Source organism: Hemibagrus wyckioides, linkage group LG10, assembly GCF_019097595.1.
Source record: "Hemibagrus wyckioides isolate EC202008001 linkage group LG10, SWU_Hwy_1.0, whole genome shotgun sequence".
Lineage (NCBI taxonomy): Eukaryota > Metazoa > Chordata > Actinopteri > Siluriformes > Bagridae > Hemibagrus > Hemibagrus wyckioides.
Genome location: NC_080719.1, coordinates 262,240 through 277,363, shown reverse-complemented (window position 1 = coordinate 277,363; position 15,124 = coordinate 262,240). Strand labels below are relative to the sequence as shown.

General features: G+C 42.5%; 1 protein-coding gene across 5 annotated transcripts in view; it reads right to left on the bottom strand.

Annotated features, from left to right (window-relative positions):
• Positions 1-216: 216 nt before the first annotated feature.
• Positions 217-15,124, bottom strand: part of tub (TUB bipartite transcription factor) — an 89,634-nt gene continuing 74,726 nt past the window's right edge. The window contains exons 5-11 of one of the 5 annotated variants that reach the window (XM_058401383.1): positions 14,983-15,107; positions 14,430-14,621; positions 13,546-13,658; positions 7,269-7,383; positions 3,404-3,502; positions 3,056-3,227; positions 217-2,434 (exon numbers count right to left, since the gene is read on the bottom strand). In XM_058401383.1, the coding sequence (XP_058257366.1) occupies positions 2,301-2,434; positions 3,056-3,227; positions 3,404-3,502; positions 7,269-7,383; positions 13,546-13,658; positions 14,430-14,621; positions 14,983-15,107 (950 nt within the window). In that variant the 3' untranslated portion in view covers positions 217-2,300. The remainder of the gene's footprint in view (positions 2,435-3,055; positions 3,228-3,403; positions 3,503-7,268; positions 7,384-13,545; positions 13,659-14,429; positions 14,622-14,982; positions 15,108-15,124) is intronic. The other 4 variants (XM_058401384.1, XM_058401381.1, XM_058401385.1 and 1 more) reach the window with 4 other exon arrangements.

The window sequence follows — 15,124 nt, the reverse complement described above, 5'->3', positions numbered from 1 at the left end:
GTGTTTGTGTTGTGTTGTGTTGTGTTGTGTTTGTGTTGTGTTGTGTTGTGTTTGTGTTGTGTTGTGTTGTGTTTGTGTTGTGTTGTGTTTGCTGAAGTGAAGTCAGATGAGGGAATTTAATGAACACACAAGATGGTTTGTTTTTTGGAAAACATCTTTAGTTTTATTATTTAGACTGAATTTAATCTAAAGTTCTGTCAGGTTTTAAACATCATTCTCTAGATAAAGTGTGTGTTAATGTCATTTTCTGATACCGTGTCTGTGTGTGTGTGTGTGTGTGTGTGTGTGTGTAACACATCTTCAGATTAAACAAAGTATTCAGAGGAATGTTCTCGTATGTCAGTAATTGCCTCCGCTTTTTCCTCTTTTCTTTCTTCTTGTCTTGGATTTTGGAGACAGAGAGACTCATTTCTGGGAGCAGTGTGTCCTCACCTCTGACCTCTGAATAAATCTGTGCTGTTGATTTTCTCTTCCTGTGCTGTGACAGATCATACACACATTATCAATATTATTTCAGATTTGAGATGTTTGACTCTAACCCAGTGGCTTTACCCCACATCACGCAGCCTTTTCTCCTTCACTGGTACATTTACTGGTGGAATACAGCGTTTAGAAGCCAGACTGGTTGGACTCTTGGAGTGTGTTCTGAGAGCAGTGGAGAGACAGATGATTATAAACATTGTGTTCAAGGATTTCTGAAAGTAAAGTGAGAAGTGCTTCAGGTCTAGGGGTTGGGTATCTGAAGGATCCAGTGCAGGTTTCTTCAGGATGGGATTTCTTCAGGATTTCTTCCTTCTTCAGGAAGGAAGCCTTAATTTCTTGAGGCAGTTGGTACATAACCAGATGTTATGGAACCATTGATGATGGTAGAGATGAAGGGCAGGTGGTCTTGTGAGATGATCTGGAGCAGTGTTGAGGGGATTGGGTCCAGTGGGCAGGTGGTAGGACTACAGGACAAGATGACTTCTCAGGGTATGAGGTAGGTATGCATCAAGACTCCTCTCTGTTCTGGGACCGGAATGAACTTCTCCAAGAAGGTGAAAACCTACCTCTTCCTGAAATACTAGGGTTAGTATTGTATAGTATAGGATACATCCATCCATTGTCTATACCCGCTTATTCCTAATTAGGTTCACGGGGGTCTGCTGGAGCCTATCCCAGCGTACATAGGGCAATAGGCAGGGCACCCTGGACAGGTCACCAATCCATCGCAGGGCATACTGAAACTAACACTTATTTAAAATTGTTCAGCTGTAGCTTGAGTTTCAGCCTCTGATGCTTCATCTGCAGTTTCCTGAGTCTCATAGTCTCTTACTGTTACAGGAAGTGTTTTTTTGGTCAAAAGTGAGACCAGTTTATTAGCTAGCAGGTAATTTATTCAGTAATTTAAATATGATGATCATGGAACATCATGTGTGTCGATTCTGAACATTTCAATACAAATACATTTAAATGCAACACTCATGATTTATTCAGTAAATTTATTTTCTGTTTGTTGTAATTTAATCTTTCACTGAGAAACACACTGATGAGAACACACACACACACACACACACACACACACACACACACACACACTACAGCAACACTCAAGATAAAGTGCACTGTTTAGTTCATTGTCTTTTCATGAGTATCTGTGTGTTTAGCATGTAAACAGCTCTCAGTAAACAATAATTCTGTCTTCGTATGTTTTTCAGTGTTGAGTGTTGATGTGGTGTTGAGTAAAATAACAGCAGTGAGAGGAATGATCTATAAATACATAAATAAAATAGAAACACAAAACACTTCACACGGACAGCATGAAGCCATCAGAAAGCATTGATATGAGACATTACATGGCTGTTAGTCAGAAACACACACACACACAATATTACTGTACAAAATTAGAATAAGTCCAACATTAAGATTATAAAGTGATATTAGGTGGTTAGGAGCGATGGGAGGTGAAGTTAGCGTGTGCAGCGTTAGCGTTACTCAGAAAACTGCGGCTAATCCAGCGATGAGACGGACGATGAGATTTCACCGCTAATAAAAACACGTGTGCTGTAGCATTGAAGGTACACAATATTTCATTTTCACATGAAACTTTAGCGTGAGAAGAACGAAGCGGCCGTGTAGGTGGCTCAGCTTTGTGCTTTTTCCCTCAGCGTCGCCTCTCGCAGGTCAGTGTGTGTCAGTCTGAACTCCTGCCTGCTCTCACACACACGTCAGTTAGATCAGGACTTCTGCAGGTCTCTGAAGTCCTTCTGAGGGAATCATCACATCCTCTCACACATCCTCACGTCCCCAGAGTCACGCTCTTACTCACAGGCCAGTTTGCTGTCAAAGCTGGACAAAGCGATAGCAAAGGCCTGCAGCGCACACATGGGGTAGTTGTAGTCCATAGTGAAGACGTCCTCAGCCACGCGGCCAAACTGCATCACGATATAATCCGCTAAACACACAAAGGACACGACATTTACTGTTTTCAGATTTATTAGCAATAAAATGTAAAATGTAAAAATGTTCACTATTTTACAGTTTCATTTTAAACCCTGTTTTACAAATTTATAATAAATATGACAGTAAAATTCAGTAAACTGTTGTGTTTTACTCTGTTTTTGTAAATCAGTTTTTTATTAAAAAAAATGAGGAACTGATCTTTAAATAGTCACACAGTTCTGTAAGAGATGGTCTGAGTTAAAGTCTTTAAGCTGTAAGATTATTATTATTATTATTATTATTATTATTATTATTATTATTATTATTGTTGTAGTTGTAGTTTCATCTGAAGTTCCAGCAGATGTTAGTTTAACAGACTCATCTTATATCTCTGAAGAAACTTTAGTACTTCTTCTGGAAGGTGAGAATCTTCGCTGTAGTTCACTGTGTGAGTGTGTGTAAGTGTGATTCCTACCTACATCATTAAACCTGACGAGATGACCTGAGAGACGCTGAAGTGTAAATTAATCTAAATTTTAATGTGTATCTCAGTGTTAATGTTTAAAGACCTGGCAGTGTCTCCTGAAGCTCCTGAATCGAAATGTGAGATATTTAGATATTTTTCTGAACTCACGGTCGTTGTCGTGAATGATCTGGAAATTCTTCACCGAGGCCTGAGTGACTCTGCCGTGGAAGTTCAGCACGTACGACTGAGTGTCATCGTTCCACACCGGCGTCTTGTTGTGGAGCTCGATCACGCTCTCGGTGCTCTTATTCTGCCAGCGAGCCAACAGTGTTTCATGCTCCTGCAGTAAACAAGACAGATGTGTAAAAAATGAGATAAATTGTAAGTTGATCTGGACAAGAGCTTCTGCTGTAAATGTAATGAGTGAGACAGATGTGGAAGGAACTAGTTTTCTGCTCTCAGACTCTAGCACTAATATCTCTCTGTAGGTTTTATTAAAAACACGGAAACACTCACATTTCGTGGTCTAATACAGACTCTTTCATGATCCATGTTCATTCCTGGAATAATGACACTCATCTTGCGAGGACCTTTAAACCCCAACACATTGGTCTCCTGAAGAACAGAAACAGCATGAATCCTCACCAAGAATTGACTTTACTGAGGTTCTGTAATTATTCAGATTTCTACTGTTTAAATGATTGTCATATCACGAGTCACCTCCAAGGGTCTCACTGCTTTACCCCACTGCCTTTACTCTGTGTGTATGTGTGTGTGTGTGTGAGAGAGAGAGAGAGAGAGAGAGAGAGAGAGTGGTGGCAAAAATAAAATAAATGAAATAAGTGATTTAAGTTATTAAGGTATTTAAGTTATTTAATCTAGCCATGGGGTCACAGTCCAGTGACTTCTGTGCCAGTCCCAAGCCCGGATAAATAGAGAGGGTTGCGTCAGGAAGGGCATCCGGCGTAAAACATTGCCAAATTTAACCATACGAATCGTCAGTACTCTAAATTTCATACAGGATCAGTCGAGGCCCGGGTTAACAACGACCGCCATCGGTGCTGTTGATCTACAGGGCGCTGGTGGAAATTGGGCTACTGTTGGTCGAAGAAGTAGAGGAGGAAGGAGAGTGTGCAGACAGAGAGAGAAGAGGAAAGGTAAGAGTGTAGGACTGAGAATAGGAACTCTGAATGTTGGTACTATGACAGGGAAAGGTAGAGAGCTGGCTGATATGATGGACAGAAGGAAGGTGGATATACTGTGTGTACAGGAGACCAGGTGGAAGGGTAACAAGGCTCGTAGTATAGGAGCAGGATTCAAGCTGCTTTATTATGGTGTGGATAGTAAGAGAAATGGGGTAGGTGTGGTCCTGAAGGAGGAGTTTGTCAGGAATGTTCTGGAGGTGATGAGAGTGTCAGACAGGGTGATGAGTCTGAAGTTAGAGGTTGAAGGGGTGATGTTGAATGTTGTTAGTGGTTATGCCCCACAGGTAGGTTGTGAGTTAGAGGAGAAAGAGAGATTCTGGAGTGAATTAGATGAGGTGATAGAGAGTATTCCCACGGGGGAGAGAGTGGTGATAGGAGCAGATTTTAATGGACATGTTGGTGAGGGGAACACAGGTGATGAGGAGGTGATGGGCAAGTTTGGAGTTAAGGAAAGGAACCTTGAAGGACAGATGGTAGTGGACTTTGCTAAGAGGATGGACATTGTTTTCAGAAGAGGGAGGAGCATAGAGTGACTTACAAGAGTGGAGGTAGGAGCACACAGGTAGACTACATCCTATGTAGAAGAGGCAATCTGAAAGAGATTAGTGACTGTAAAGTGGTAGTGGGAGAGAGTGTAGCCAGACAGCATAGGATGGTGGTGTGTAGGATGAATTTGATGGTCTGTAAGCAGAGATCAAAGATAGAGATGGAGAAGAAAACCAAGTGGTGGAAGCTGAAAAAGGAGGAATGTTGTGAGGAATTTAGACAGAAGTTGAGGCAGGCTCTGGGTGGTCAGGTAGTGCTGCCAGATGACTAGGAAACTACAGCAGAAGTGATCAGGGAGACGGGAAGGAAGGTGTTGGGTGTGTCATCTGGAAGGAGGAAAGAAGATAAGGAGACTTGGTGGTGGAATGAAGAAGTTCAGGATAGTATTCAGAAGAAGAGGTTAGCCAAGAAGAAGTGGGACATGGACAGGACTGAAGAGAATAGACAGGAATACAAGGAGTTACAGCACAGAGTGAAGAGGGAGGTGTCTAAGGCCAAGCAGAAGGTGTATGATGAGTTGTACACTAGGTTAGACACTAGAGATGGAGAGAAGGACTTGTACAGGTTAGCTAGGCAGAGGGATCGAGATGGGAAGGATGTGCAGCAAGTTAGAGTTATTAAGGGTAGAGATGGAAAGGTGCTCACAAGTGAGGAGAGTGTACAGAGGAGATGGAAGGAGAACTTTGAAGAGCTGATGAATGAGGAATATGAGAGGGAAGAAAGAGTAGAAGGGGTGAACTCTGTGGAACAGAAAGTAGATAAGATTAGAAAGGATGAAGTGAGGAAGGCTTTGAAGAGGATGAAGAGTGGAAAGGCAGTTGGTCCTGACGACATCCCGGTGGAGGTCTGGAAGTGTCTAGGAGAGGCGGCAGTGGAATTCTTAACTAGTCTGTTTAACAGGGTTTTAGAGAGTGAGAAGATGCCTGAGGAATGGAGAAGAAGTGTATCTTTAAGAATAAGGGTGATGTGCAGTGTTGCAGCAACTATAGGGGGATAAAGTTGATGAGCCATACAATGAAGCTCTGGGAAAGAGTAGTGGAAGCTAGGTTAAGGAAGATAGTGGAAATTTGTGAGCAGCAGTATGGCTTCATGCCCAGAAAGAGCAGAACAGATGCCATTTTTGCTGTGAGAATGTTGATGGAGAAGTATAGGGATGGTCAGAGAGAGCTGCACTGTGTGTTTGTAGACTTGGAGAAAGCGTATGACAGGGTGCCAAGAGAAGAGCTGTGGTACTGTATGAGGAAGTCACGAGTAGCAGAGAAGTATGTCAGAGTGGTGCAGGACATGTATGAGAGGAGCAGGACAGTGGTGAGGTGTGCTGTAGGTCAGACAGAGGAGTTCAGAGTGGAGGTGGGACTGCATCAGGGATCGGCTCTGAGCCCCTTCCTGTTTGCTACGGTGATGGACCAGTTGTCAGAGGAGGTCAGACATGACTCTCCTTGGACAATGATGTTTGCAGATGACATCGTGATCTGGAGTGAGAGCAGGGAGCAGGTGGAGGAAAACCTGGAGAGGTGGAGGTTTGTGTTGGAGAGAAGAGGAATGAAAGTCAGTGGTAGTAAGACTGAGTACATGTGTGTGAATGACAGGGAGGGAAGTGGAACAGTAAGATTACAGGGTGAAGAGGTGAAGAAGGTACAGGAGTTTAAGTACTTGGGGTCAACAGTCCAGAGTAATGGAGAGTGTGGGAAAGAGGTAAAGAAGCAGGTTGGAATGGGTGGAGAAAGGTGTCGGGAGTTCTGTGTGATAGAAAAATTTCAGCGAGAATCAAGGAGAAGGTGATACAGGACAGTGGTGAGACCGGCCATGCGGTATGGTTTAGAGACAGTGCCACTGAGACAGAGACAGGAGTCAGAGCTGGAGGTAGCAGAGCTGAAGATGTTGAGGTTCTCTTTGGGAGGGACACGGTTGGACAGGATTAGGAACGAGTACATCAGAGGGACGGCTCATGTTGGATGTTTGGGGGACAAAGTTAGGGAGGCCAGGTTAAGATGGTTTGGACATGTCCAGAGGAGGGAGAGTGAGTATATTGGTAGGAGAATGTTGGACATGGAGCTGCCAGGCAGGAGGAAAAGAGGAAGACCAAAGAGGAGGTATATGGATGTAATAAATGAGGATATGAAGCTAGTGGGTGTAAGTGTTGAGGATGCAGAAGATAGGGATAGGTGGAGAGAGATGATTCACTGTGGCGACCCCTGAAGGGTAAAGCCGAAAGAAGAAGAAGAAGAAGAAGAAGAAGGTATTTAAGTTATTTAAATATAACTCCAGCAGAGACTCTCTTCCTGTGTGAGATTGGAGACAGCTGTATGTTTTATATCCATCCCTCGATTTTGTATATTTTGCATAAAAGTATTGTTATCTACTCACTACTGGTGGAGGGTTTGTGCTTGTTTGCAGCCTTGTATTTAGCTTCAGAGAAATAGGAAATTACACCTGCATTCTGAAAGCTATAAAAAATAGAGAATTTTTCCATTTTTTGTGTTTATTTGAAGTTTTATATAATGAGGCTGTTGTTTTATAGAGCAGAGGTAGACTAGAGTGTAATGCATAAGGAGATAATTATTTTGTTCAGTTTCTCTGAAGCTTGCTAAGAATTGTTATTCTGTTAAATGGTGTAAGTATGGTCTCACGTAGCAGATGGCTGCTAGCTCCTGCCTCAGGTTACTGGCCTCTAAGCTGGACGTGCTCTTCACCGGGTTCGTTCCGCTGTCATAAACTGTAAACTTGGTGCCCATGAGGTTGGACCTGAGGATCAGAGGAACAGAACATCTGCTCTTCAGTTCTCCATGATTTAACCTCATTTTTCCTTCAGAAAAAAAGTCTAATGGAGCAGAAAATGAATGTTCTAATTAGGCTACTCTTAAAAATAACACACTTTTCTTAGAGTCGTGAATAATTAATAAGAGCAGCATGATGATGAATCTTACATTCTGGTATAATGAGACACGGCTCCTCTAAACCACAGCCCAGAAATAGTAAGTGTTCTGTAATAAAGATCATTGTGTCTGAAAGAGAAATCTCCTGAACTCTGTCCCAAATCCATCCCATAATAACACTGAAGAAGAAGGATCTGACTTGTAAAGCAGCTGCTGAACTTTTCTCGCAGTACCCTGGCCTTCCAGTCCAACAGCACACATTTTCACATCAGTATCACCAGTAAGTGTGTTTTATTACTAAATTCAAATTCAAATTTTTATTTGTCACATACAAAATCATACACAGTATGACATGTAGTGAAATTCTGTCCTTGTTCCTAGAGAGAGATAAATAAGGTTAAAGAAAAATAGAAATATAAAAATGAACAAGTAGTAGAAATCTGAAATATGTAAAAATATGATAATATTAAAAAATATAAAAATATTCTCGTCATTATTAGAGATCAGGCCCACCACCACAGTATCCTCTGCAAACTTAATGATGTTTGTGGAGCTGGAAGTGGCCACACAGTCGTAGGTGTACAGTGAGTACAGCAGGGGGCTCAGAACACAACCCTGAGTGAGGGTGAGACATGGTTGCCCACCTGTACTGCCTGTGGTCTGTCTGTCAGGAAGTTGGAGCTCACAACTTAGTGGTGAGTATGGAGGGAATTATGGTGTTAAATGCTGAACTGTAGTCAACAAACAGCATTTTAATATAATTCCCTTTTAAGCTCTCCAGGTGGCTCAGGACTGTGTGATGGAGGTGTACGATGGCGTCCTCAGTAGATCGTTGGGCCAGTACGTGAACTGTAGTGGGTCTAGGGTGTCAGGTAGGGAAGAAGTGATGAAGTCTCTGATTAGTCTTTCGAAGCACTTCATCACTACTGAGGTCAGGCTACAGGACAGTAGTCGTTGAGGCAGGTGGGCTGGGGTTTCTTGGGGACAGGAACAATGGTGGACTGTTTGAAGCATGTAGGGATTATAGACTGTTCACAGGTGTAAGCTGGTCAGCACAGGCCTTCAGGACCCGACGTGTGATGCCATCTTGTCCTGCTGCTTTCCTGGTATTCACTCTCCTGAATGCCTTTCTCACGGCGTGCTCTGAGATGATGAACGTGCTTTCCTCTCCGGCATTCTCCACGTACATGCTGCTTATCCCACAACCACTTACGTAAACAAGTTGACATCATCAGAGCTGCGCCTAAACATGTCCCAGTCTGTGTCATCCAAAGCGTCTTGTAGAGTGGCCAATGATTCGTCTATCCAGCACGTGACCTCCCGCTGAACCGGGTCTTCCTGCTTTAGCCTTTGTTTATATTTAGGCCTGAGGAAGCACGGTCCGATTTTCCAAAAGGGTGGACGTGACTGAGCTTTGTAGCTGTCCTTGAACTGTGTGTAGCAGTGGTCCAGTGGTCCATGCTATAAAACATGCAGAGCTTCATGCAGCTCCTGTAAAGTCCGTGTCCACCTGAGGTGGGATATAAATGGCAATGACTATGACCGAACTAAATTCCAGAGGAAGGTAGACATTTGATGGTCAGAAGTTCCAGGTTGGGTGAGCAGCAGCGTGAAAGAGGTGAAATGCTCGCGCTGTTGCTCCAGCTGTTGTTCGCCATTAGACACACTCCACTTGTCTTCCCCGACTGCATTGTTCTGTCCATGCGGTGAACCAAGAAGAACTCGGCTGGTTGGATGGCGTGGTCCGGTACTGCTGGGTTCAGCCATGTCTCAGTGAAACAGAGAAGGTTGCAGTCCCGAATGTCTCTCTGGAACTTTACGCTGGCCCTGAGGTCATCGAGCTTGCTTTCCAGAGACTGGACATTAGCTAACAGGATGCTAGGCAAGGGAGCATGGTGTGCGCATGCTCTCAGCCTGTTCCTGATGCCGGATCGTTTGCCCCTCGGTTGCCCCTTGGCCGATTTGGGTCGCGTCCTTTGTTCCTCAGAATCTCACTTGGCCAGCATGAGTCTGGGTTTAAAAATGATGGTAGGTGAGTAAATTGTAAACCAATAGAAATAAGAGTGTCTCTGTCATATGCAAAATATCTATTGCGTAGGTAGATATGTTTCAATCTGGTCCGGAGTGCAGAAAATAAACGAAAACAAACAAAGCATGGACGGAGCAGTCGTGACGGCAGTCAACCTCACTGGAGCCATCTTGAACATCTTGAATACTTAATAACTTATAACAGTATAATCAAGTAAATTATATTGTCACTGCAAGTCTGTTATAAGTTTAGTCAGGATACTGCTGGGTTTCTGTATGTATAGTATCAAGAGCTTGGTGATGGGGGTGAGGTCACAGCTCTCCATAACAGCACAGATACTGGTGTAAAACTGTACACTGTAAAACTGCAACAATAAAACACAAGCAGAGTAGAAAAAAGGAAATACTTGGGGGGGGGACTCTGTAAATTCTGAAATTTCCTCAGTGTCTTCTTTCAACTGAGCTGTTAAACACCACTGCAGAAAGACACCACAAATCAACTAAATGCTGAACTTTTTCGTTCAAAATTTTTGTCCATTTTTTGGTAAAAAGAGTAACAAAGATAAATAATAATTAATAAACTTTAAGAAGATCTGGTGAACCTCTCAATTTAAACTATGTTAAATTATAAAATGTTTCATGTTTTAAATTCTCAACAAACAACATGAGAACCTCTATACCTTCATTAACACAAACTACACCAGGTTAACCTGGTTCCCTGAGAGGCGAATGAGGTGCTGCATCATGGCTGACGCTATGGGAATGTCTATACCCACAATGCCACACCTTTCCTTGTCTGTCCCAGGGGCTGTGAGAGAGCACATGCAAACCAGGAATAGAATATCAATTAGCCCTGAAGGACATGGGACCCTGGAGTGGGGTCCAGGTCCAGTTTATAGAGCCAGGGTACAGGCTATATGCCTCGACAGGAGGTCTGCATCTCAATTTACATGCCCTGGGATGAAAATCACTCTCAGAAAAAGAAACATGGTTGCTGCCCAAAGTAGACTCTGCTGTATCAACCTGAACAGAGGGCCCGAACGCAGACTGCCCTAATGTTTGATATAGGAAACTACCATAGTGCTGTCTGTGTGCACATGGTAGCCCATGAGGTGTGGGAGACAGTGTTTTAATGCTTGAAACATGGCCCTTATCTCCAGGCAATTTATGGGTAAACACCACATCTTAATGACTAGCCGCCATAGCCTTTGACTGAGCCAGAATGAGCCAGTCATCCAGGTAATTCAGTACACAGATGCCCTGGAGAAGCAGTGGTGCCAGGGCAGTGTCCACGCACTTATGTGTGTAGCAAAAGGGCTAGAACACAATACCGGTATGCTTCACTCCTGAAAGCGAACCAAAGAAACTTCCTATGCTCTGGCAGAATGCATATGTGAAAATAGGCGTCTTTGAGGTTCTATTGTCACAAACCAGTCCTTGGACAGTCGAGTTCTTTCAGAAGGTCAGCCTGGTAGGCCCACAAGACCGCCATGGTGTGGGGCCAAACCACTAGGGCCTGCTGCAATGTAGGCCTTTCCCACAAGTGCTGAGGTGGCTCTACATGGCTTAGAAGGGAGCACAGGCTTTCTATCTGTCTGTCTGTCTACACTGATACCAACTCTGTATGAAAGCTGACTCTAATTGTTCTCAGAAACAGCTCTACACTTCATTAAAATGCCAGGGAAATGATTATATATGAAAGTTTTTGTTGTTTTGTTTTTTGTTTACATCACATTTAAGTTTGTTAGATTCAGATGGAGTTGGCACTGTGGCCAACTCCATCTGTATATATATATATATATATATATATATATATACACTACCAGTCAAAAGTTTGGACACACCTTCTTTTAATTCAATGTTTTTTGTTTAGGGATTTATTTTCTACATTCTAGAACAATCCTGGAGATTTCAAAACTATGAAATAACACACATGGACTTCAGTAATCCATATGTAATGACAACAAAAAACAGTCAGTTGTTATTTTAAGACACGAAGGTCAGGTGTTCTGGAATAGTTCTTGCAGGAACAGTATTGTCAAGTGCATTTGCAAAACCCATCAAGCCCCATGATGAAACTGGCTCACATGAAGACCATCCCAGTAAAGCAAGACCAGAACTGACCTCTGCTGCAGAGGAGAAGTTCATTTAGAGTTACCAGCTTCAGAAATCACCAATTAACAGCACCTCAGATTAGAGGCGTTATGAAGGCTTTACAGAGCATCAGTAGCAGACATATCTCAATATCAACTGTTCAAAGGACATTATTGTGGATTTCGGCCGCCTTCAGCATTGTTTTACAATGTAGAAAGAAATAAACATCAGGAAAGACCATGGAATTAGAAGGTGTGTCCAAACTTTTGACTGGTAGTGTGTGTTACAATCATATATGTTATTAGTTACCTGTTTTTTCTACAGTTTCTCAAGCTGTACATCATTTCATTTTATTTCATTTCATTTTACATTTCATTGCACATGTTCTTTTTCTTTTTCAGCGCTAAGTGTCCTGTGTTTTTGTGTTGTCTTTTTTGTACTTATTGTCTATGCACTGTCTTGTCGTTGCTCTGTTTACACCTAGCTGCACACTTTACACTTTATGTGGCTAGGACAAAAATTTGGTCCTAGCTCTGTGTTGTTTTTTGTGTTTGATCTTTATGTTGTATGTTTCTGTAGCACCAGGTCCTGGAGAAACGCTGTTTCATTTCACTCTGTACTGCGTCAGATATATGTGGCTGAAATGACAATAAAGCTTCTTGAATCTTGAATCTTCTCCCCGTGCTTGGTGGGTTTCCTCTGGTTTCCATGCTTCTAGGTTGATTGTAGTCTCTAAATTGCCCGTAGTGTGTGATTGTTTGAGTGTGTGTGCGATGGGTTGGCACTTTGTCCAGGGTGTATCTTGCCTTGATGTCTGATGACACCTGCGATAGGCACAGGCTCCCCGTGACCCGAGAATAGATCGGATAAGCGGTACAGACAATGAAAAAAAAGATTTGCATGGAGCTGCTGTGACAGATCTTTTTCAGGTAACTTCAAGGCTCACTAATCAGACACTTTTATTCCAACAGTATTAGTGAACATTTTCTAGTTATAACACATCAGTGAAACTTTATTTATTTATTTATCTAAATGGGTGCTGAATGAGAAAGTCCTTAAAGGAATTGTGATTAGTATAGGTCACAGTAAAGGTCATCAGGGCCATGACCTAGATGTGTGTGGACGAGGAACGTCAGGATGAAGGTCGACTGTCAATCTTAATCCACAGCCTTAATTAATGACATCGCTGAGATCACTTAGAGAGGGAAAGTGGAGTGACAAGAGAAAAGAGATCTGTGTAAAAGTTTTAGGATCTGAAGTAGGCAGAAGCAGTTGACTTTACTGCAGCAGATAAACTAAATCAAAATAAAAGGTATAAGTGCCCTGAGTTGAGGAACACAAAAAAACTGAAGTTCTAAACATCATCCTTTCCACGTGACTGTATGGCCATGTCACATGAGTGACAAGAGCGTTTCCATGGCAACAGTGACAGCATTAGTGCCAAAAGAAGCTAGGAATGAGAGCTTGTACAGGATGAGTAGTGAGTCAGCAGACTATGATGGTGAATCTATCCGTATTTGTAGCAGCGGTGATTCACAAAAGAGACAGAAAATAAAGTCTGATCAGAATAAAGTCTGGCCTCGTCACGCTAGTTTAAAAAGCTACACTGATTAGCACGATGTCTGCCGTGAATAGGTTGTTGAGTTTATTGTGTCAGGTTTAAAGTTTATTCTCTTCATATTTACTGCATTCTATTACTGTTCTGCTGAGATAAAGACATGCCCCCATTTCCATATATGGTCCGGGAACACCCACTCAGAGCCACTGGTTCCCCTTTAGCTTTTTTAACGTTCTTCTGCTCCAAACATTATGAAGGTTCTATCAGCAGTTCTAGTTTCTATCATTCTGTGTGTTTTATTGTGTTCTGCTTTTGCTTTGTGTCACTCAGCATTTGGAGTTTAAAACCTGCCTGAGTTTCCCGATGAAGCTCTCGCCGCCTCTCGACAGGTCAGTGGGGTCTATGGAGATCAGGTAGTTGGAGGTTTTGCTCTTCTTTCTCTTTCTACCAGCTAAAAGGAACATCTACAACACAACAAGGGACAATTCAATGAACCACTGAAGAACAGTGAATACTTTCAGATTATTCAAATATCCAGCAGCTCTGAGGATAAGTGACATGAGTGATGGTAGAAAACACTTTTAATCGTTCAGAGGTTTCATCATCATCTTCATCATCATCATAACACCTCAGTGTGTGTGAGATTTTACAATCTGAAGTGTTCTAATTAAATACTCTGGTTCTCAGTAGAAGTAGAAAGGCAGTTGTATTCGTGTAATTCAGTACTGAATAAAAACACAAATGCAAAATCCTTTCAGTCTGCAAAGAACTCCATTTATTCTTCAAACTCAAAACTCTCTAAAACACTGTGAAGTTTTCACGAAACTAATGAATATTGAAAAAGATTAGGGATGTGCTTCATTAATATTAATGAGGTCGGCCAATCTCAGTGAAAGCAGGTTGAGACAAAAATGCACTTGAGGTATGTTTCATAGAAACTCACAAATTGTAAAAACAAACAAACAAATTAATAAATAAATGAATAAACAAACAAACAAAAATAAATAAAGTGGAAAAAGTCAAATATTTCGTATTTGAAAATGGCTCCTTTATCATTTATCAGGTGAAATGTGAGCTGGAGTCTCGTGATCAGCGTCTCTGACTCTTCATCTAAACTGTTTCTATTTCTGCCCAGACGAGTGTTTACAGGAACACAACACAGCGCTGTAGGCCGTCAAACCAAATAAATCCAAAGCTCTTTGATCAATTCGAGACAAATGGACGACGTTCCTCACCTTCTTGCCGTCTTCTCTTTCGAGATGGAGGTAGTAGGTGGGGTACATGCCCCGGTCCATTCCTTTTTTATCCCGTGTGATCCTGCATTTGATAGTGACTCCCTGTGGCGCCGGCCTCAAGGTGAACTCCTCCAGATCCCCCACGTCGATGGACGGCTCGCTGGTCACCAGAGTCGAAGCTGAAGCTGCTTCCTGCAGATAAATAAAGAAAGAAAGAACACAGGCAGTTTTATAACTATTTGCATTTATATTTATATTTACACACACAGGATAAAGAGCTTCATTCAGTGAGTTAAGGAGACAAAGGAGACACACAGCTGAGCTCACTGTGACATTTTTAACCAGCAAGCTGAATCCAGGGCAGAGTTTCAACATGAGAGGAAGTGCAGCTTCACTAAAGACAGAAGAGTCGTGACTGAGAGACGGAGCAGTGATGTCTACTATCAACTCAAGAGGATGTGTGTGTGTGTGTGTGTGTCATCTAATACACTGAGACACACACACACACACACCTGATCACACACACACAGAGTGGACCTGAGCTCTGCTGTACCTTGCTAGACTTCTTGCTGGTGGCTGAGCCGGGTCTGGTGTTGCTGTTGAGTTGAGAAGAACTGGAGCTCACTTCTTCATCATCATCATCTTCTTCCTCATCAAAATTCATGCTGCTGGAGATTCCTGTAGAAAGATGGAGA